Source organism: Selaginella moellendorffii, unplaced genomic scaffold (assembly GCF_000143415.4).
Source record: "Selaginella moellendorffii unplaced genomic scaffold, v1.0 SELMOscaffold_0, whole genome shotgun sequence".
In the NCBI taxonomy this organism is placed as follows: domain Eukaryota; kingdom Viridiplantae; phylum Streptophyta; class Lycopodiopsida; order Selaginellales; family Selaginellaceae; genus Selaginella; species Selaginella moellendorffii.
In genome coordinates this window covers 5364323-5387716 of record NW_003314261.1, presented here as the reverse complement: position 1 = coordinate 5387716, position 23394 = coordinate 5364323, and the positions used below count along the sequence as shown (strand labels likewise).

The following is a 23394-nucleotide window of genomic DNA, read 5'->3' as shown; positions in this document are numbered from 1 at the left end:
AAAAAATATATATAAATATAAAATAAAATATATATATATATATATATATATATATATATATATATATATATATATATATATATATATATATATATATATATATATATATATATATATATATATATATATATATATATATATATATATATATATATATATATATATATATATATATATATATATATATATATATATATATATATATATATATATATATATATATATATATATATATATATATATATATATATATATATATATATATATATATATATATATATATATATATATATATATATATATATATATATATATAATGATAATTGTATTATATAGTCAGTTATAACATTTGAAATATAGTTTTTCATGCAGTTTAAAATTAGAGACATAGTTTTTTACAGTATTATATGTATTTATGACTTGTAAAAACTATATAGTTTTTACATGCATTCTGATAACTTATAAAATCCTTCACCCTCTTGAATAGTTGAAGTATTGTTGTCCTAAATATTTGTCACCCATGCTTCTGGAGATACCACCAAAGTAATGACATACTTTAAAACTTCTTCTGTTTTGGTTTTTCTTCCACTAGGACTTTTGCTCAATAATATAGTAGATATAATCATTAAATTTGTGACCATATATACTTTCAATGTTGAATATTTCAATTGTATATGTCATTATAGTTCAAGAATGCTTGCAATAACTCATGTTATAAATTCATTCCATTGATTGCTAGTGGAAGGTCTTTGCAATTTCATTTCTTATTATTGTGCTTGGTGTTGCATGACATTTCTATGCTCGGTTAGGAGCACCACAACAATTCACACTAGTGGACAATCACCTTTTATTCAATAAAGATTCTTTGTCTAAAATACTTCTATGTCTCTTGCTTTGCAATTGTGTCAAGCAAGAGTCTACTCTCTATACTATAGAATTAAGAGTAAAATGGAAAACCATATAATTTAACCAAGAAAAAAAACTATATAAGATTCTTCATTGCTCTACAAATCTTGATTACCCCCATCTTGTCTATTGAATTCTAGATACTTGTCAAAGCAAGTTTTCTATTTTTGTTTTTCTTTCAAAAGGATGCAAGAAAGTCATCTAGCAACTATAGAATTGACACAACTCTATAAAATTATCAATGTAACATTGGCTACAATCTGTTCAAGAAAAATTGTTAGAACACCAACAACATATAGCTCATAAATGTAATTTCTTAGCTTTGAATCAAGCATTCTTGGAAACCCAAAAAGAAAAGAAGAAAAATATGAAAGAAAATGGAAAAAATGGTGGAAGAAAAACTATTTTTCCCTTTTCTTGGTAGTTGTAATTGTAAGAATTACTTGGATCGTTAGATTTAGCACTTGAATTTCTTCACCTTTACTATATTATGACAAAATATTGATCAAATTGAAAAACCCCCACAGCCTGATGACACACATGGAAAACCAAACTTTTTAAAAATAAAAATTATACTGAAAACCGCATAAAACTATATATAGTTTTCCACCTCAATATTCCATACTTTTATAACAGCTCTAAGCAATAAACCTCTCATAACCACTCCAAAATGGTGAAACTTCCCCAAATTCACTTTCAATCTCTATATTTTATTCAATAAATCCCTCTTGTTCACTAGGTGGTGGTGTATAAAGTTTCTTAAAAAAAAAGAGTTTCATATATAATAAAAAAAGTTTTCTAAAAATTATAAATAAAACCATATGGTTTTACATCTTTTCACAACTTGAATGGCATAGAAACTCCAAATTAGGTGCAGATAAAACTACCTTATACATAATTAGTTCATAATCTTCTCATCGCTACAATCTTTAATCGTCGTCTAGTGCCCTAAAAACCCTTAGATTATTTCTTAATATGAAGGATAAATAGCCTTGGTATAAGATATTTAAATCAAACTTTATAATCCACATATTATCATGAATTTGAGCTTATGCTCTAAAAGGAAACCAAGATTAAAAATCAATCAAAAGAGAACAAATGGTAAGAAGAAATAGACCTTTAAGCTCAACTTGCTTTCTAGATCTTAAGGGCATTTCTTTTTATCTTCTTAATGAGAGCTCTAGACAATGCAAACATATGCTAATCCTTTCCAAAAATAAAGAGCTCTATAGTATTTATTGTGGAATAATAAACATTGTTGAAAGATTTATTAGTTAAACAAAACTTCTAAAGAGCAATGTATACTCCACACTCTTTTCCTTTTTTGTAAAACTCTAATTTGAGAATTCTTTTTGGATCTAAGTATCCATGCTTAATCACACAATGCTTTCACAAGATGGTACAAGAGGAAGAAATTATATATATAACTACATAACCATAGCATTTTTAAAAAATGTGTGAAATAAAAAAAGTGGATGAAGTACACTTAGTTGTGTGTATGGGCGATTTCAAGTTTGAGCTTTAGTCATTGTGAGCAATACTTTTGACTTCATCCTTGGTATGGATTGATTGCAACGCAATTATGCCAAATATAACTTTGAGGCTTTTTCCCCTTGTCTTATACTTTTTTATATTTTCTCCATACTTTTCACTTTTGTTCTTCTCTATCCCTTTGTTTTTACCTCTACTTCCATCACTTTTGTTTCCCCATTATTTCGTTTTATATTTCCATTTTGTTCCTCCATTCCCTCTTCTAATCCTTCCGACGGTCTTTGTGTTATAACGGTTGACTAGTTTATGAAAGAGTATATCAATCTCTTATAATTTGATTTTCATCTGGGTCTAAGAATGCAACATATCATCCTATTCCAATTGGGGATGCTAGTTCAATCAATGTTCCTATTCATCATTGGTTACCAAAAGAAGTCAAAATTTTACATATAAATGTCAAGGAGATGTTAAAAAAGGGTGTTATTCAAAAGTTGTAAAATCTTTGGGCATGTGAACCTCATCTTGTGATAAAGCCTAATAGGAGTATTTATTTTTACATTGAATATCATCCATTAAATAAAGTGATGATCTTGGATGTGTACCCTCTTCCTCATATTGCTGATCTCTTGGATCGTTTGGAGAGAAGTCATTAGTTCACTAAGTTAGATCTTGTTTCTAGGTATTGGCAAGTGTTAATGGCCAAAAAAGATATTCCTAACACTACTTTTTATATCATTTAGTTTGTACAAGTTCTTGGTGATGTCGTTTGGTTTGAATAATGTTCTAGTGACTTTCTAATGAATGTTAGATGAGGTTTTTTATAACATGCCAGAGATGATTGCTAACTTCATCTATAATGTCTTGATCCACTCAAAGGGGACATAGGAGAATACATCTGTAATATTCATAAGGTGTTAGATTAGTTATGAGAAGTTGGTTTAAAGTTGAAGTGGTCAAAGTGCATATTTGGGTCCAAGGACACAATATAACTAGATACTGTATTTCTTATAAGGGCTTGTAAGTTGATCATGATAAGCTTATGTATGTTCTAAAGTTCCCTACTATGAAATGTGTGAATAATATGCAGTACTTTTTGGGCAAGGTGCAATATTTTGATCATTTTGTTGATCATTTTTTTGATCGCATTACACCAATTCAGACATTAATGAAGTCGTTAATGTCATTTTTCATCTAGTCTGTGGACTGTGAGTGGGTGTTTATGCATGTCAAAAAGGTATTGACAACTCCTTATGTTTTGGTATATCTAGATTACACTTGAGCTTTCATTTTACTTATGGATGCTTTTGATATCAGTCTTGGAGGTGTGTTGATGCAAGTGTGTTTAGTCAATGCCATCCCATTGCATATATCAAATGTACATTACAACCAACAAAGGTGAATTACTCCACGATAGAGAAGGAGTGTTTAGCAACAACTTGGGGTTTCGAGAAATTTCATACATATTGGACATTACTAAAAGGGGATTATATTGTAATTACTTCATTATTGAAGTAGAAAAACTTTATTGGTCTTACTACTCGATAGGCTTTAAACCTTAAAATATATAATTTTGATGTTGTTCATCCCTTAGGGAGTTTTATGGCTAATGTTAATGCCCTTTTTCGAGCTCCTCTTCCTTCTTTACTCTTTTCTTATGTTTTTTTATGAGCTTATTATTCTAACATTTGTGATTTTTTAGACAAGGATTCTATGCCATTGGTAGCAGCTGTACTTAATATTTAATATTCACAAGGTGCAAAACATGATTTACCTTCTTTTGACGAGGTTTGTAAAGCTTAAAAGATTGAGTTGTGGATTTGAAGGCTTCATTATGGGTTTGAGAATTCTACATCACTTGCTAATGATTTGCCATTTTGGCATTTATATTCACAATATTACTTTGAGGACGGTCTTTTTTATTTTGTGGGAACAAATCTTGATGATTATTTATGACTGGTGATGCCTTCAATCTTTATTCCATACTTTCTCCACACCTACTGTAGCGCACCTTATCTCTCTCCCCTTAAGCCAATTGGAAAAGGGGCAATTGCTTGATGAGAGAGCTTAGTGGCTATTGACTAACAACCCCTACTAATCCAAGGGGAACCAACACCTCCATTTCCACACTCAATCTACCAATCTTTCTATTGTGTAGACTAGCTATTCCATGTGAGGCAACTAGTCATCCACCCGTACCGCAGTCCCACGATGGATACATTCGTCCGTGGATACTCCACACAAGAGGAAGGACGTCCACATGGATGCCCAATACGTACGATTTCAAATTTAGGGGTAGGAATATACCTTGCTCAAGGGTATATTATACTTTTAAGTATCAATGGGAATCAAACCTGTGCTATTTGCTCCGATACCAACTGTAACACACCTTATCTCTCTCCCCTTAAACCAACTAGAAAAGGGGCAATTGCTTGATGAGAGAGCTCTTAGTGGCTATTTTATCCCCATTTATCCCTCAAGGTTCCAAGGATCCACGGTGACAGTATATCCAAATCTCATCCCATGATCACATGCGCTACACCTACTATAATTCTCCTATTTTAGGTGGATATATAGGACATTGTCGTGTAACCAAAAAGTTACATAGGTCTTTTTATTGGCTGGAGATGCAATATAATATTATCTGGTATGTGCGTAATTGCATTTGGTGCCAAGCTTGCAATAGTCCCCTTTATGCTGCAGAAGGACAGTTGGAATTAATTATAGTTTCCTATCCGTTTGAGTTAGTGACATTTGATCTAATAAAACCTTTTCCACGAAGGATTGCTAGTAATGAGTATGTCATTATTGTTTTTGATTACTTGATTTGTTAGGTGGAAGTTGGTGCTCTTGCTAGCGCGTCTACAATTGATATTGGATACTTCCTCCTTCATTGAGTGGTGTTTCTGGAGTGGATTTTGTCAGATAATAGTTTTATATTTATGGTTAAGGCATTTCATGTTTTGACATCTCTGTTGGGGATAAACCACACTTTCACAAATGTTTATCATCCACAATTAGACACTTTGGTGGAATAGCTCATTTAGACTTTCCTTCAAAGGGATGATCATGAAGTATATGAACTTTTAACATTTGGATTAAGATGGTTATTTGCCATCTTTTTTATATGCATATGTTACAGGGGTGTAAGATTCTATTGGTTCTTCACCATATAAACTCTTATATGGTCATGATCTAATACTACCAATGAAGTTAGATTTATTTTTGCAATTGCCATAAGTTGCTAATGTTAAGTTATAGGATTAATATTTGATGAGCATTTTTCCACTTATCTAAGTAAAGTCTACCAAAAACCTAGGCTACTTACAAGTGGGATAATAATAACATTACAATTCCCATCATTGTCCACTTACAAAAGTACAAAGTGGATAACTTGATGTTAGTTTGTTTTTTAATTTTATAGTACATTGTTTATCTAAAAAGCTCCTTATTGAGTGAAAAGGATTGTATTGGGTGTTGTGGCAAATAGGACTGCAAGTTATAAGGTTCGGCATAATATCTAATAGGTTAATCCTCTAGAAATTATACATGTGTAACGGCTAAAATGCATCGTACAAAGAAATAAAAAACAACTAACACCATCTATAAATCTACTAATGCCTCTTCTTGATGTTTTTTTAAATTCCGACCAATCCACAATGGTTTTCCATCATTTCGAGAGTAGGGGATGATGTATATGTAAGCTTCTGAGTTTGGACTTCCTAGGAGGTCACCTAGCCCAGTACTATTCAAACTCAAAGACACTTAACCCCAAATATCCCAAGACCCTTGACTAATTGGAAAAGGGGGTGCACTCTTGTTCATGGGCCCTTTCCCTCTATATTTGAACCCCATGGATCATCTTTCAAGTCGTTCCCTTTGGTTGTTTACAATCTACCACGCTTCCCTGCAAGTTCACACCCTTGTGAACAGAAGCTGAGAGCCGTAGCTCTCCCGAGAGCCCCACTCTCTTGACACCCTACCTGTAGCGCACGTGGTTTTGACCCTTTATCCTATGGTGATTTACCATAGGATAACACCACGAAGCGGAACCTAAACCCTCTTTGTGCCACGTGACAGATGCCACATGTCATATGCCACGTGTCCAAAGGAACGTGGTGTGGAATTCGAGGTTTAGGGCCTTGGGCCACTTGAACGAAAGAACGGTGCCAAACTCCCAAGCATGGAGCCAAGGAGTGATGGAACCAAACCACGGAGCAACTCTCGAGCATACAGCCCAAGGAGCGAAGGGACAGGAGCCCCGAGCGACTGGAACAGTCCTGGAGCAACCAGCATCCTAATGCCAGGACCAGCACGCAAAACGGAGCCAAATGGAGTCTGGTGCTATTTCGGCATACCGGTGGCCTAATGTGAGGACATGGGTACTCCACCAGCTAGCATGGAATGGAACTTGGGCTTAGACCCAAGCCGGACGCAGAACAAAGACAGGCACGCAAGCGGGAGCTAGACTATGCCTCAGGTTGGTCGGCCATGCCTGACCTACCCACTATCCCTATTATACATTTGGAACCCCCTATACCCCCTTGAGGAACACACGCTTTGGGCTTTCACCCCAAGCCTCCCTTAGTATCAGGAGTTAGTCTCTGGGATAAGTTTAAAACTTACTAAATATGGAATGTCCCTAAATTGTGAATTTGGACACGGGACGAACACCATTGTGTTCAAGCCGATCTCTACATTCCGTAGATATGCCAAATGAGCAAATCTGGACACTTTCTATAAATAACATTTGAGACCGAAATGAGACCAACTCAAAGGGCATGATAGCGAGGGTGTTTGGCAGACACGGTAAGCTATCATCTAGCGATATTGAGGGACCAAGCTCAATATCGCGGGGATTCCCAACACTAGCAAGTGCAAGCCAACATCATGAGTTTCTCATCACCGTGTCAAGTCTACTTGACTAAATGACAACTTAGGATTTTCTTCCTTAGTGCCCTTCCGGTCTAAGTGCACATGTGATGACCAGTTTCTCAACTAGCTTAGGTGGAGACTAATAACGAGTCCAGCAATACCGACCTTCTGCCATCGTGGCAGTAAGGTAAGAGTGTTTGTAAGGACTGGCCGACAAGTAACTTTCGATACCTGAAGTCACATTCGCGACACTCTCCCCCCCTAGGGATCGACGTCCTCATCGATGCATACTCGAGTCTAGAATACCGCCAAGGAAACAACTCCAGAAAAAGTTCACGGTACTCACACTATGTAAGAAATGCACCAACTTAAATGAGTTAGGGGTAACCTCTTTGTCTAACGCGGATGCGCTACCATCTCAAACACCTTCCGGCCATCGCCAACAAGGAAATGACCAACGGAGTCAGCCACCCTTGCTGCTCTGGGTGTCACCTAGCTACAAAAGTGTGATATGCCCTACCCGTAGGGACATAGAGAGAGAAGCCAAAGGCCCCAACCCTCCTAAGCAAAGAAACCAAACCTGTCGGTAAGGTTTAGATAGACTACTGTAAACAGGCAAGAAGAGTTGTTTACATGATCATGCCCTTTCAATAAAATAAGGAACATCGACAGAGAGGCGGGTTATATGACCAGTCGACAGTAGTTACCCCATGACTAGAGATTTCAACATGCACACGAAGTGCCAAAGCCAGTCTGCCTATACTGGCCCAAACTCAAAGATTAATATATGGACTATATCAAAGTCATAGACAATGATATCTTAGAGATTTAATTATCAGTAAATAAAGCTTAGATTAGAACACAAAAGTATTCCAAGTAAGTTATCATCTGATAAACTAGTATTACAGTATAAGAACCACCAAGATCATTATTTTTATAAACATAGGAATCACCATCCAACAAAATTCAATAGCAAGTATCATCAAGTACACTCAATGAGAAAACTTAACTATCGAAGATTGTAGATAGTATACTAAACAACTTACGAAAGATAACTCAAAGAACACTAAGTATCATTGATTGACAAGCACAAAGCTCGCGAATGTATCACCTAAAGGAGATAACATCCTAATCTATCAGAACTAACTCGAGCAACAATCAACAAAACATAATGAATGTGGTAAAACCAACAAACACTTAGTCATGCCAACCATTGCACCAACCAATCTGAATAGATCCCAGTCAACAATACCAAGGAACTCAAGTTGTCTAAGCAAGTGTCAACAACGTCCTACTGATGGCTCAAACCCAAGAGATCAATCCAGAGCAAACCACAAAGAACATGTGGTATTGCGAAAAGCTATAAGCCATCAAAAAAAACAACTAATCATCAGGAACGATCATCAATCAACCCATCAATAGAGAAATGCATAATCATTATCGAAGAAGGAATCCACCATCCCGAAAAATGGCAAATCATTCTAAATCAATGATAATCAAGCAAAACCTTTGACAAGGATAATCAACTAGCTTAGATGATAGTCAATCATCACCAATGACTGCTAGATGCAAAAGCCAACTTCAACATCGAAACTAACAAGCCAAAATGCCTTCCCCCAACAACTTCTAACAAATGGAACATTGAGCATAAAAACGCAGAGAACCAAAAGCTTGAAGAAGCCTATAGCTAAGTCTTTGTCTATAATGATCATAAGTCTTGCATGAACTAACTTCAATGCTAAAGAAGAAATCATGGTATAACCCATAATATCCTCCTCAACACATCCATAAGCTAAACTTCATAATGCCAAAGCTAATGAAGAGCATTTCTGCATCAATCCAAAAGCTAAACATCATGGAGTTATGCTCAACAAGTGATCATTAAACGATCCTCCTGAATCCATCTATAGTAAGACGTAACTCACTTCATAACAAGCACAAGAAGAATCATCAATGATCAATATATTCCAACTCAAATCCAATAAGGATTCAAACATTCTAACATCGATCACTAACTCCTCCGCTTGTAGAGTTAGCATAGTCTACGACTAAATCACTTTTCAAGGAAGAGCTAAAGCTCAACCTCTACTAAATAATCTCGTCTAAAACACAACTAACTCAAACTTGCCACTTAGTGCATTTGAACATCAACATAGTTGCTAACTAGCAAATGCATGAATGCCAATAACACAAAGCCATAACCAAATCATCAACACTATTTGCATCGAGACTAATGAAACTCATTATCAATCCTACGGAGAGACATTTCATTTCATTTGAATCTCAATATCAACTATGTCAATGACAAAGCATCACTTCAATGCCATCAACACCATAACAAAGCTAGAAGAAAGCACGAGTGAGTCACCACTCAAAACTTCCTAGCAACTAAGCTAACCTAAGTCAAATATACTTTACTTAGTACCCGAGACCAATCCTCCAACAATACTTAGTAATAGAGAACAGATCATCATGGAGTGATTCACTACGTCCAAGACTCAATGAAATCCAACACTACGGACTAGATGTAACCAAATGATATTGACAGAGGTAGAGTCGACATGTCAACATGGAAAAAACCATGTAAGTCTAACGACACAATCCTCCACAACATTATCCGGTAAAGCAAGCCCATCACTGCTAAATCATCATCAAGCGAAACAAGTATCAACCGTCTTTTGATAAAGTCTACAAGTAATCACTAGTCGCAAATCAACTAACAATCACCCTTCAATTTGCCTTCACTAGACTCAAACACTAACTCATATCATCGAGTTACATACTTGTCCAACATGAACACAATACCCTAAGTATGAGATAAAAGTTCATAGACAAGCATAAACTAAATGACCACTCGAATCCAACTCAACCGCAATAAGCTCACTAATGCATTTAGTCAATAGCTCTGAGCATGCCTTGAAGAGGCTAGTTATGTGATCAACACTCAGTCAAAACTAAAATGAAGATCATGAGATGGACTCATATCGGTACACAACCTCCTCATAGACAAAGCTATAGTACGGGTACTAACATCTTAACCTTAAACAACCAAATTGGACATCACCATCCTTAACCAAGGCGTAGGGCCACCAAGACCAAGTCAAGATCAGTGAGAGCTCACTACTCTCATAGAGTCTAACGAAATGCAAGGTGCAACCTGCCACCAAGAAAAATGCTATAAAAAAGGCACAAGGATCACCCTTTTTAGAAAAGTGCAACAGCCACTTTTCTATACCAACTCCAGACTCTATCCAACTCAATTGCCTTAGCCCCAAAAGTTAGCATCCCTTTTGGGCCGCATCATACAAACTATCTACTAAAGTTTAAGCCAACTGAAGTCAACTCCAACCCCTTCACTAGTTTGTATTGGCTTATGAAAACAAAATGGTTTTTGATCAAAGTGATTAATAGATCAACCATTGGAAAAGTCTAAGAAAATTTGTGGAAAATTTTCCATCCTAGAGAAAGAATGACTCTTAGTCCAGGAATGCAAACTTTCAAAACTCAACCAACTTCCTTTTACTACAACTTCACATAGGTTCACCTCAACACAACTTCACATAGGTTCACCTCAACACAAATTCTTATGACCCAATAGCATGTTTAAGCATCGAACATTTTTGCCCATCTAACCGATATCCAACACCGACATCCGCAAAGTGCAAAATGGAACATCCAAGGCTTGATCACGAAGACCACATCTTCAGATATCCACATTGCACTAACACTCTTCTTCAATCACCTTCAAGATCAAATGTGAAACCAAAACACTAATAAGAAAAATGACATGGAAAATCAAGGTCCAAGGAAAATTCCTCATCACTTAAAATAACAATGCCACTTCCACTAACACAAGTGCTAGTGATGTCAATGCCCCAACTACACATCTTCTCCATCCAACAATTTACTCCAAGTGCTAACGAATCAACTGACAAGTCATAGCAAGTGAATGCTATAACCCTTTTCCAACACCTTTATGGGCAAACTCAAGTAAGCAAGGTACTAACTTAAGCTTAGCATAATAGACCACCATTGAGAATCCAGTCAAAGCTACTACAATGTTACTTCGTGCAAGTAGACTAGCTTCTCCATCAACCACTTTGGGATTGATCATCATTTACCCAAACTACTTCGTAAACACATTGCTCATTATCACATGGATATGATATGAATCACAATGACTTGATCATCAATCAAGCAACACTATGAGCAATGCCCATGTCACTACTGCAAAGGTTTAAGTGAATATCAAGTGCCAACTCGATTCGACAAAATGCAACATAAATGCCACACCCCATCAATAGAGATTTACAACACCTAACACCACTAACTTTTGTTTACAACATGGACAAGCTCATGCCACTCTCTTTCCGACCAAACTCAAAACCAATCCAACACCAAGCTACTCAAGGAGCAATAGCAAGCTTCCCCGGAAAAGAATTGAGCATTGCAACCCAAGTCTTACAATAGTAAGCCTCGATAAAATGGTATAGCACTTCACTACTATCCATCCCACGACTCACCACTTGTAAGACTATCACGTCCAATATGCATCAAGATAGGGACTCTTGATTGCATACCGTTGTAAGCGACTAAATTTTCCATTCTACTTTAGTCACTTAACCACACTTCTGACCACTTGGAGGAGTCTCATTCACAACCTCCATAAGTCCAATCCAGGACTTGGGACTTGCTAGCCCCGAGAATGGCATCCATGCCACTCAACATTTGCACTTGGTCCAAGTGCTCCACGTGTCCGATCCCATGACCAACACTCAAAGGTACCACCGACATAGCAGCCCGTTACGCTAAGGCCATGCCCAATCACCTTTGCCACATTGGTAGTCCAATACCACTTGCATCACAGTCTTGGCTCTCCAAGACTAGGCAAACCATCCGTGAGTGGTCATCTCAGATCCACTCCTTAGCATCCTTAGGATGCCCACCGACAAGGGGAATAGCCTTCCCCAATATCCCTCTGTCAGTCCCCACTAAGTCCCTTTCTGCCCCTGGTCGTGTTTGCCAACACTGCCACTGGATCGAGACCCATAGGCCCGACCACTAAGTCCCACAGTCCTCTGGGACTTCCTCACCACACGACTGTGTCCTTGGTCACTACCCCAGAGGACTGCTCCTCTTCCTTTCCACAGTCTGGGCCTTTGGGACAACATTTCGGGACACCGTGGCCTTACGCGAGCCACCTGGGTACTCTCCTCGCCTTCTGCCCTTGGGTGCTCTAGCCATGGGCTTAGAGCGGGTTCCGGTGAGCCACACCAAGTATCCAAGTAGGTAGTGCCACCCACACTTGGACTGGGAGCATCAGCCAGTCGATCTCCCGGGGGAACTAGAGCCGGCTCTTGAACACTTCACCAAGCTACCCCGCTTGTCGGTCCGTGTTCACTCTAGTCTTGGACTTCCCAGTGGGCAGCTCATCACCCAACACTGGGTCCGGCCTTCCTGGGCCAAACTGGCCTTTCCTGGCCAAACTGGCTCCACTGCAGTCCTCCCCCTACTATACTTTTGGAGCTCACCAAACCCCCCAGGGTCTGGGAGATGAACGCTTTGGGCTTTCACCCTCTCAGACTTGAACTCGGACTCGGACTCGGACTCGGACTCGGACTCGGACTCGAACTCGGACTCGGGCTCGGGCTCGGGCTCGGTCTCGGCCTCGGCCTCGGCCTCGGTCTCGTTCTCGGTCCCGATCTCGGTCTCGGTCTCGGTCTCGGTCTCGGTCCCGGTCTCGGTCTCGACTTCGGACTCCATCTCGGACTCCATCTCGGACTCCATCTCGGGCTCCATCTCGGGTCCATCTCGGACTCCACTTCGGACTCCAACTCGGGTCCATCTCGGACTCCACTTCGGACTCCAACTCGAGTCCATCTCGGACTCCACTTCGGACTCCAACTCGAGTCCATCTCGGACACTTCCACGTGTCATGTGTTGGTCCTTTTGGGTCCCTTTTTGGAGCCTCACTTTTTGCTCGCTCCGTGCTCGTTCCTCGAGCACTTCTTTGGGAGTTCCACTCCCACTCTTGACTTTTCAAGTCGGAGCTTTTGGTCCAAACGTGTTACGCTCGTTTGGCTCTCGCTTCAGCCACTACCACGTGGCACCCTTTCCGGCTCCACTTTGGGGCCTAGGGATTTTGTGTCTCACAACCATGAACACAAGCAATGAATCACACCTCGTTGCAAATCATCTCTCCAAGAAGAGAAAATGATTTACGTGTTTAATCCTTCGTCTCTGACAACTCTCTTTTCGGTCTTATCTTTGACCAAACCTCAAGCTTGCTTTCGCACTGCCTTCAGTCCAATCCAAGAAAGGTTTATGAGAGAGCACGGCAATGATTACCTGAATCAATAGACTAATCCCTATAGTTTTGATTGATCCACTTGTATTCATGCCTAGGAAGGATCCACTAATACTGTGCTAAACAGCTACGGACCAACCTATTTGCCACTCATAGCAAACCTAGGGAAAGTTTACTTTCACCCATGGTACATGGAACAACTCATGGAATCAACGGAACCATCGATAAGCTAACATTAATCCTGCCAACTCAAAGTGTAACCTCGAGTTGCTAATGTGCCTCACTCACGAGCCCAAGCTCAAACTCGTGCAAACGAAACATCTCCAAACCATCCTATGAGCCCAAGCGCAAGCTCACATCATAAGGTACAACAAAGTAACAATATCCATACCCAAGGAACTAATTGCGAACCCTTTGCACCCAAACGTGTATCCACTCGGATCATCGTTTTCATCTCTGCGTATGCAACGAGACTAGTTGCCCAATCTCATTGGATAGTTCTCGCCGAGACTCATTCTCTGATACCAACTGTAGCGCACGTGGTTTTATCCTATGGTGATTTACCATAGGATAACACCACGAAGCAGAACCTAAACCCTCTTTGTGCCACGTGACAGATGCCACGTGTCATATGCCACGTGTCCAAAGGAACGTGGTGTGGAACCCGAGGTTCAGGGCCTTGGGCCACTTGAACGAAGGAACAGTGCAAAACTCCCAAGCATGGAGCCAAGGAGTGATGGAACCAAACCACGGAGCAACTCCCGAGCATATAGCCCAAGGAGTGAAGGGACAGGAGCCCGGAGCAACTTGGAACAGTCCTAGAGCAACCAGCATCCTAATGCCAGGACCAGCACGCAAAACGGAGCTAAATGGAGTCTGGCACTATTTTGGCATATCGGTGGCCTAACGTGAGGACATGGGTACTCCACCAGCTAGCATGGAATGGAACTTGGGCTTAGACCCAAACCAAACACAGAACAAAGACAGGCACATAAGTAGGAGCTAGACTACGCCTCAAGTTGGTCGGCCATGCCCAACCTACCCACTATCCCTATTATACATTTAGAACCTCCTATACCCCCCCCCCCCCCCCCTTTGAGGAACACATGCTTTGGGCTTTCACCCCAAACCTCCCTTAGTATCAGGAGTTAGTCTCTGGGATAAGTTTAAAACTTAATAAATATGGAATGTCCCTAGATTGTGAATTTGGACACGGGACAAACACCATTGTGTTCAAGCCGATCTCTACATTCCGTAGATATGCCAAATGAGCAAATCTGGACACTTTCTATAAATAACATTTGAGACCGAAATGAGACCAACTCAAAGGGCATGATAGCGAGGGTGTTTGGCAGACACGGTAAGCTATCATCTAGCGATATTGAGGGACCAAGCTCAATATCGCGGGGATTCCCAACACTAGCAAGTGCAAGCCAACATCATGAGTTTCTCATCACCGTGTCAAGTCTGCTTGACTAAATGACAACTTAGGATTTTCTTCCTTAGTGCCCTTCCGGTCTAAGTGCACATGTGATGACCAGTTTCTCAACTAGCTTAGGTGGAGACTAATAACAAGTCTAGCAATACCGACCTTCTGCCATCGTGGCAGTAAGGTAAGAGTGTTCATAAAGACTAGCCGACAAGTAACTTTCGATACCTGAAGTCACATTCGCGACACTACCCCTCGGGTCGAGCCCAGTTGGAGCAAACTGGCTTAAGGACTGGCCGACAAGTAACTTTCGATACCTGAAGTCACATTCGCGACACTACCCCTTGGGTCGAGCCCAGTTGGAGCAAACTGGACCAGCCAAATGTCAATCAACATATGGTGTGATTCCCTTATCCAACCAATAGAGTTGGACCTGAGACCCCTCTGATACCAAATGTAAACTCCTGAGTTTGGACTTCTCGGGATGTCACCCAGCCCAGTACTATTCAAACCCAAAGACGCTTAACCCCAAGTATCCCAAGACCCTTAACCAATTAAAAAAAGGGGTGCACTTTTGTTCATGGGCCCTTTCCTTCTATATTTGAATCCCATGGATATCTCTCAAGTCGTTCCATTTAGTTGCTTATAGTACAATGTCGTATACTAATATTAGTATAATAAGATTTTAATAACCATTAGATTAGTTTCAATTTGAATTACTCACTCTTGTATATAAACTAGGGTTTTTAAGCACATTTCTATATTATATGTACTCACTCTTAAAAAATAAAACGTGAAATTATAAAAGTACCATTTTAGGGTTCTAGCATTTTGATTGTGGTAGCGAATTTGGCCATGATTGGAGGCAGCAAATGTACGGTGATGTCCATGCTCCTCCCGCCCCTAGGGCTTGGATCGAAGAAGCAGAAGCCGTCCCATAGGAATCGTCCATGGCGCACCGCCACAGGTTTGTCCCATCCGAAATCCACCTCGTACAGAGGGTGCCGCAACGAGCTCCCAAAGAAGATGTCCACTCCATCGGTCAGCCCCTGCGCCATTGGATTTTTGTTGCGGTAGTTTTCGTGGTAGCTCTGGATTTGCGACCGGATCTCCTCCATTCCAAAGCTCCTGATGGATTTCTTGAGCAGCCTGGCCGCCACCGCCTTGCTGCCGGGTACCGTGAGCTCGCCGATGGTGGACACCGCCAATCCGGGGAGAACAACGTTGCCGAAGTATTCCTGTGGCAACGGCGGCACGATCTTTGGACGGCAGTTGACGGCAATCTGGGCTCTCGTCGTCTGCGACTTTGGAAGATCTCGAGCACGGCAGAGCTCCACCCAAAAGTGTGCCGCAGCGGCCTCGTAGGTGGTGAAGCTCTCGTGTTCTCCGTTCTCTTGCTGGTCGGAGTTTCCTTCGAGCACGAGTTTTTTCATCTTCTCCACCTCGTCTTCGTCGAAGGAGAAGATCCTGGACTCCACTCCAGCTGTTGGATCCACGAAGGTGTACTGGAATGGAGCGGAATCATCAACTTTGGCTGCCAGATCTTTGTTCCTCCGCTCAAAGTAGCGGTCGTGGACTGGAGGCTTGGAGATCGGCTTGCCGCTGCTTGCCTCGGCCCAGGAGGTGATGAAGTGCATCATCGCGATGCCATCGACTGCCAGGTGATCGAAGGACCAAGCGACTGACACAGCTCCACACTTGAACTTAGTCACCTGGGAGGTCCACCAAGAACAGATCCACCAAGAATACTTGAGAGCTGTGCCCAGGAAAAAGAAGGAAAACTCTACGGTACCTGAGCAGCGAAGAGTGGTGCTGTGCCGGTCATGGTGGTCTCTTCGTAGTTCCCACGCAGTATGAGCTTCTTAAACAGCGGTGAGTACTGAGAGGTGTCCAGCTCTTCCAGTGACGCATTGGCCTCGGCCACGCTCAGCTCGACGCCATGGTCGTTGCAATCCAGCTCCGGCATGCCACCTCCTGAGAAACTTATCCTTCCGGCAAAGGGATAGAAGTCCACCAAAACTTTGGCGAGGCCCTCCTTCATGTGGCGGACGAGGAGATCTGCGTCTTTACCTGTGGATTCATAGAACGCTACTCTTTGAAGGTATGGCATGGAGTCCCTCTTTTGCATTAGATCGAATGTTGTGAAGGGGAGCTGACACCTCTCTGTGGGATCTGCAGGCGAGACAAGATGTACCTCGGTGATTTTCACTTGAAAGTCGTCCATTTTCATCTTCATCCCGTCGGAGATCCAAGCCCGAACTCGCAGTGACAAGCAAAGCAGCACAGAAACAGCACGGACTCCTAGAGGCTCGGGGATATTATATTCTAAACAGCAGGCACGGATTGATTGGAGTCAAGTCATGTCACACAAGCAGACGAGACGACGGACTTTGGATATAACACGTAAGGTGGTACACAGGATTAATTCGTCTTGACTTCCTCACTGAACTTCGCCATTGTTTCAGGAGAAAGGTACACCGTGGCTTCAATGGCTTTACCACCTCTCGGTGACGGGTCGTAGAAGCAGAAGCCGTTCCACAGCTTCGTAGCGTGTCGAACAGCGGCTGGTTTCCCCCATCCAAAGTCCAGACTATACATTGGAAATCTTGGAGAGCTGCCACCCCAGGTATCCACACCATCTGTCACGCCTTTGCTGAACGGGCTAGTCCCTTTGGTGTCTTCGTTGTAGATGGCAATTGCCGAGCGGATCTCATCCTTCTTGAAACTCGTGATTGCCTCGTGGACAACAGCTGCCGTGAATGGAAGCCCTCCAGTCACAAGTTCCCCGGCTGTGGACTCGGCCAACGCACAGAGCACACAGTTTCCAAAGTAGCCCGCCGGGAGAGGAGTGCTCAGCCGGCTTCTACAGTTGAGTGGAAGCTGATGGCTGGTTTTCTGAGACGCTGGAAGATCGCGAGCCTTGCAAAGTGCTATCCAGACCTGTGACGCCACGACCTCGAACGCTGAGAAACGACCCGACGCCAAGAACTTAAGCCTCTCGATAGTCTCGTCATCGAACTCGAAGATCTTGGCCTCCATGCCAGTGGAAACGTCCTCGAAGACACATGAAAGGGAACTGGTCGGGGTTATGCTGGAGAACTGCTCGTGCTGCTGCTCGAAAAACCGGTCGTGAGTTGGAGGCCTGGAGATGGGAAGGCCTCGACAGATCTCGGACCAGGAACACATGAATTGCCACTGCGAGCTGCCGTCCATGACGAGATGATCATACGACCAAGCAACACACACGCCTCCGCAGCGAAACTCGGTCACCTGTTCTTCACGAGATCAAACGCGAGAAAAAAGTCTTTTTGCGGGATCTTTACCTGGATAGTGATGAAAGGTATGTTGGTCGACAAGCCACTAAACTCATAGTTTCCTCTTTTGATCAGCTTGGAGAACCACGGCCGGGGCTGGGAGTAATCGAGCTCCTCCAGGGAGACGTTTGCATCAGCGACGCAGAACTCAACGCCGGCTCCGCTGCAAGAGATCACAGGTCTGTCTCCCTCGTTTTTTATCTCTAGCCTTCCAGCTAAGGGATAGAAATCTACCAGGACTTTGGCCAAGCTCGCCTTCATCCTCTCAATCAAGCTCTCGTTACTGCTACTGCTACCGCCTTTGGATTCGAAGAAGCAAACGCGCTGGAGGTAAGGCATGCTGCTTCTCTTTTGCATTATGTCGAAAGTCGTGAATGGAAGCTTGGAGTAGTGGGCATCTTCCAGTTTCTTCTCGGGAGAGATCATTGAGACTTGGCGCTCTTGCACTTCAAAGCTCGCCATGGCCGGAAGTGCGAGACTAGAGAGTGAGGAGAACAGCACTATTTTATGTGTCCCACCGACAAGTCCTCGAAGAAAACGTCAAGCTTTTTAGGATATGCCTTATACTCTAAGAATATACCATCAAAACAAATATATTCTATATTCAAAACCTAGAAAGATGCCCACTCTCGGCATATGCTGCGAAATTTGAAAAGGAACCACCCCAATATTTAGGTCAGGTTGGATGCATGGATTCTCCCGGACTGCCCCCCAGAGCTTCAAGCGACAATGGGCAGCCACGCTCGACAAGGCTGGCACACAAAGCCATTTGCCGCGAGGAAGGCAAGCCCATGGATCCATTGCCCGTACGGGCTACGAAGAGGACCGTTTCATGGCCAATACCCTGCTCCAAATGTACGGGAAATGTGGCTCTGCCCAAGACGCACGGCTTGTGTTTGATACCATCGCGACCCCAAATGCCTTCTCCTTTACAATGATGCTTGTAGCATATGCCGAGAATGGGCATATTTTTCAAGCGAGAGGTTTCTTTGATATGATACAAAATCCCAGCGTGATTTGCTACAATGCTATGCTCGCTGCTTACACGAGGTTTAAGAAAATGGCTAGCGCGGAAGGATTGTTCCAGAAAATGGAAGCTAGAGACGTGACTAGCTGGAACACTATGGTGTCTGGATATGCCCAGACAGGGCATCCTGCTAGAGCACGTTATACGTTTCAATCCATGGAGCTCGACGGCATCGCTCCAAACGAGGTCTCCTTCGTCACAGTTCTGGATGTTTGCTCCAGCGGCAGGGACGTGAGAATGATCCAATCGCGTCTGGGAGATTGGGAGAGAGACTATGGCGATGGCGATGAATCGCCCAAGATTGGGAACGCGTTGATCGTCGCTCTCGGCCGATTCTCGCAGATCGATCGAGTGGAAAGCATCTTCTTGGCGATGCCGAGAAAAAATGTGGTGTCGTGGACGGCGCTCATGGCGGCGTATGCCCGGAATGGGCATTCCAAAGAGGCGGTGCGCGCGTTTCGATCCATGAATCTGGAGGGCGAGCGGCCAAACGAGGTGACAGTCGTCACTCTCCTCCAATCTATCTCCTCCATCTCCAGGAATTCCAGCGCGGGAATGGTTGCGGCAATGGCGGCGGAGTTCCCACAATCGCTCCTCGTGGGCAATGCGATCTTGAGCTTCTACTCCAAGCTCGGGGATCTGGAGCTCGCGCAATCGGTATTCCGCGCGATGCCCACCCGCGACACCATCTCCTTCAATGCCATGATCGCGGGCCACGCGCAGAATGGGCGATCGCTCGACGCACTCTTCTTTGCGCGCGAGATGAGGATCGAAGGGATCGCGCCCGATTCCGCGAGCTTCACGTCGATCCTGTGGGCGTGTGGCCACGCGGGGCTGCTGCGCGAGGCGTGGATGGAATTCGTCGGTATGGGCGCCGATTTTGAGATCACCCAGGGCGTGGAGCACTTCGCCTGCGTCGCGGATCTCCTGGGCCGCGGAGGCCGCGTCGCCGAGGCGGAGGAGCTCGTCCAGAGCATGCCATTCGAGCCGGATTACGTCTCCTGGACGGGGCTTCTGGATGCCTGTCGGAGCGATAGCGACCGAGAGCGCGCCAGGGATGCCGCGAAGCAAATGCGAGCGCTCCGGCCGGAGAAATCGTCGCCGTATGTGCTGGCCCTGTTTTAGGGCTCTTCCTGTTATTAGGGTTTTTCGTCCTGTTTTAGGGTTCTTGGGCACGAGGATCGCGATGGGTTTGGGCGGATCCCGCCTAGCGCCTAAGGATCTGGTAGTCCTGATCACCGGATGCTCCGAGGGAGGGATCGGGCACGCGCTGGCAGCGGAATTGGGCAGCCGGGGGTGCACGGTTGTGGCGTCGGCGCGTTCGCTCGCATCGATCCGGGGGCTGGAGCAGCAGCAGCCCAGCTCCATCAGCTGCATTACGCTGGATGTGCTGGACGAGGACTCCATGTCCCGGGCGGTGGAGTCGACGATCCAGAGATTTGGGAAGATCGATGTGCTCATCAACAATGCGGGCGTTCCTTGCCTGGGGCCGATCGCGGAGATCCCCTTGGAGATGCTGGAGAGAGCGTATAGAACCAATGTCTTTGGTAAGTTCCTCTCTGGATCGAAATTCCTTTCGAGCGAGGCCTAGAGATCGATCGAGAGACTCGGTTTTGAGCAAATTTTTTCCCAGGAACTGTGTCTTTGATCCAAAAGGTGGTTCCTTTCATGGTGAAACAAGGAAGAGGAAGGATCGTGAACGTCGGTAGCATCGGTGCGTACGCTTCTGGCCCTTGGATGGCTGGCTACACTTCCTCCAAAGCAGCCCTCCACGCATTAACTGACTCTCTAAGGTGGGCTTTCTTCCAAGTCTCTCTCGAAGATCATAGCTCTCCAAACTGTTTGGAGAGCTATGATCACGCATAGCTGTGATCGCTTGGAACTTTCCTTCTTCTTCTAGAGTGGAGCTGCGACCATTCAACATCGACGTGATCCTCGTCACTCCCGGAGCGATCGTTTCGAACATCGGCAAGGCTGCGCTCTCCACAGGCCTGAGTTACGACCTCAAGATCTACAAGCCATTCCAGGAATCCATCGAGTACCGCGGGATGCTCTCGCAGGGCCCCAAGTCCACTCCAGCGCCCGAGTTTGCGAGAGCCGTGGCGAGCAAGATCCTGGATGGCAAGCCCCCGAGCTACTTCGGTTATGGCCACTTCGTCCCGTTGCTCTGGTCGATGTTCTACGCGCCGGCATGGGTGAGAGACTGGTTCTTCGTGAAACTTCTCAAGATTGACAAGGTCAAGCTTGTCAAGAACTAGAGTTCCAGCAGAGATGCGTAGTATATGGGCATTTGCTGTTCATGTAAAAACCGTTATCTCGGAATTTGAATCTTCGCTGGAATTCGAGAGACAATTCTCTTGATTTTCCTTCGATAGAAGAGCCCGCTACGAATTCACAGCATGAATCCGGCAGTAGCTCTCCGCCGCAAGCAAAGCCTCGGTTGGCGGATGGAATGGCATATTTCGGACGAGATCCTCCATCTCCTTCAAGAAACTCCGGCGGCCAAGCACGTCCACCATGCAGCGATACTCGATTGGATCCGGCGAGAGACCGAAGTCCATTGTCATTGCGATGAAAAACTGCTGGGCGTCCTTGATTTTCCCGCAGCTGCCGCACCCACCAATCATGCTTGTGAACGTTTTCTCGTTTGGAGGAACCCCATTGAGATTCATGAGCCGGAAGAACTCTTCCATCTCCCGCAAATGCCCAGACTGGGCATATGCTGCCGTCATGAGGTTCCATGTTACCAAGTTTGGATCTGGCATGAGATAGAAACACTCTCTTGCTCTATCCAAATTCGAAGACTCAGCGTAGGTTTTCATGAGTGTGTTCCAAGACACCGAGTTCCAAGCCGGCATCTTGTCGAAGAAGATCTTCTCCTTGTCCGGTGAGCTTGCGCTTGGATCGTCGTGTTCTTGGCGATTTTCCGGAAGAGAGCCTCTCTTTTCTTGTCCTTCCTGTGCTGGGATCATACACGTCCACGACACGACGCTCTTGTGCGTCATCCCGTGGAAGAGCATGGTGGCGAGATCGAATTGCCGGTGCTCCACCAGTGCCTGGAGCAAGGAATTCCAGCTCGCGGCACCCCACTGTGGCATTCTCTCCAGCGCGCCACCGATCTCATCCAGGTGCCCATTGAGCGCGTAGGCCTGGACGATGGAGTTCCACGAGAGAACGTCCCTCTCCGGCATCTTGGCGAAGGCTTGAATCGCCTCCTGGAGCTGCGAGTTCCTGGAGAAGATCGATATCATCTCGTTCCAGGCGCCCAGGTTGGTGCGCGGCATCCGATCGAACGCGCCCCGGGCCTCGAGGAAGTGCCCCGCACTCGCCAGCACCGCGATGAGCGTGTTCCAGCTGATTGGATCCCTGTGGGTCATCTTGTGGCGGAAGAACTCCCGGCAAAGATCGATCCTGTCCGCGCGCGTGTGGAGCATCGCATTGCAAGTGATGGCGTCTCGCTCCGGCATGGAATCAAAGATTCTTTCGGCATTTTCCAAATGCCCAAAAGCGGCATTTGCTGCGAGGAGCGTCGTCCAGGACACTACGCTCCTCTGGGGCATGCGTTGAAAGAACTCTCTGGCGGAGAGACACTGCCCTCTTTGGCCAAAGGCCTTGATCATGATGTTCCAGGAGATCACGTCCTTGTTGTGGCCTCGATCGAAGAACCTCTTCGTACGATCCAGATCCCCCATGTGGGCAAATGCCTGAAGCAGCGTGTTTTGCGTGACAAGATCCCGGTAGGGCATCCGCTCGTAGAGGCTGCCCGCGAGATCCAGGTCGCCACTCTCGATGCACGCCGCGATGATGATGTTCCAGTGACATGTCGAGGGCTCCGGGATGGAATCAAAGACGGCGCGCGCGTCGTCGAGGCTGCGGCAGCGGCGGTACATTGTGAGGAGGAGATTGGCGAGGTGGGTGTCGCCGGAGCAGCCGCTGGCGAGGATCTGCCCGTGGAGCTTGCGGCCCCGGGAGAAATCCCGGGAATCGATGCACGCTTTGAGGAGATTGGAGAATGCCTTCCTTTGCTGCTTCTTCAAGCAGCACATCA

General features: G+C 44.4%; 3 protein-coding genes across 3 annotated transcripts; 1 reads left to right on the top strand and 2 right to left on the bottom strand.

Moving 5' to 3' along the window:
• Nucleotides 1–15784: 15784 nt before the first annotated feature.
• LOC9632727 lies at nt 15785–19000 on the bottom strand. Its single transcript, XM_002960510.2, has 4 exons — nt 18329–19000; nt 17430–18275; nt 16798–17355; nt 15785–16717 (listed from the first exon to the last, which is right to left on the bottom strand). The coding sequence occupies exons 1-4, from the start codon at nt 18779–18781 to the stop codon at nt 15821–15823; spliced, it is 2754 nt and encodes a 917-aa protein (XP_002960556.2). The 5' UTR covers nt 18782–19000; the 3' UTR covers nt 15785–15820.
• A 1331-nt stretch (nt 19001–20331) lies between these two features.
• On the top strand, nt 20332–21698 carry LOC9632725 (uncharacterized oxidoreductase SERP2049). The gene is made up of 3 exons (XM_002961170.2): nt 20332–20893; nt 20980–21139; nt 21247–21698. Exons 1-3 carry the CDS (start codon nt 20365–20367, stop codon nt 21602–21604), a joined length of 1047 nt encoding a protein of 348 aa, XP_002961216.2. The 5' UTR covers nt 20332–20364; the 3' UTR covers nt 21605–21698.
• Nucleotides 21699–21730: 32 nt separating this feature from the next.
• Nucleotides 21731–23392, bottom strand: LOC9632724 (pentatricopeptide repeat-containing protein At4g02750). The gene has a single exon (XM_002960508.2). The coding sequence runs from the start codon at nt 23390–23392 to the stop codon at nt 21731–21733; it is 1662 nt and encodes a 553-aa protein (XP_002960554.2).
• Between the last annotated feature and the right edge of the window lie 2 nt (nt 23393–23394).

Bases quoted from the DNA above. Each gene is read 5' to 3' on its own strand.
- LOC9632725 (XM_002961170.2), top strand. From the start codon at position 20,365: ATGCCTGTCGGAGCGATAGCGACCGAGAGCGCGCCAGGGATGCCGCGA. The intron at 20,894-20,979 runs GTAAGTTCCTCT...ATTTTTTCCCAG, and splicing joins GTATAGAACCAATGTCTTTG to GAACTGTGTCTTTGATCCAA. The intron at 21,140-21,246 runs GTGGGCTTTCTT...TTCTTCTTCTAG, and splicing joins GCATTAACTGACTCTCTAAG to AGTGGAGCTGCGACCATTCA.
- LOC9632727 (XM_002960510.2), bottom strand. From the start codon at position 18,781: ATGGCGAGCTTTGAAGTGCAAGAGCGCCAAGTCTCAATGATCTCTCCC. The intron at 18,276-18,328 runs GTAAAGATCCCG...CGTGAAGAACAG, and splicing joins TACCTTTCATCACTATCCAG to GTGACCGAGTTTCGCTGCGG. The intron at 17,356-17,429 runs TAATCCTGTGTA...ATGACTTGACTC, and splicing joins GTGAGGAAGTCAAGACGAAT to CAATCAATCCGTGCCTGCTG.
- LOC9632724 (XM_002960508.2), bottom strand. From the start codon at position 23,392: ATGTGCTGCTTGAAGAAGCAGCAAAGGAAGGCATTCTCCAATCTCCTC.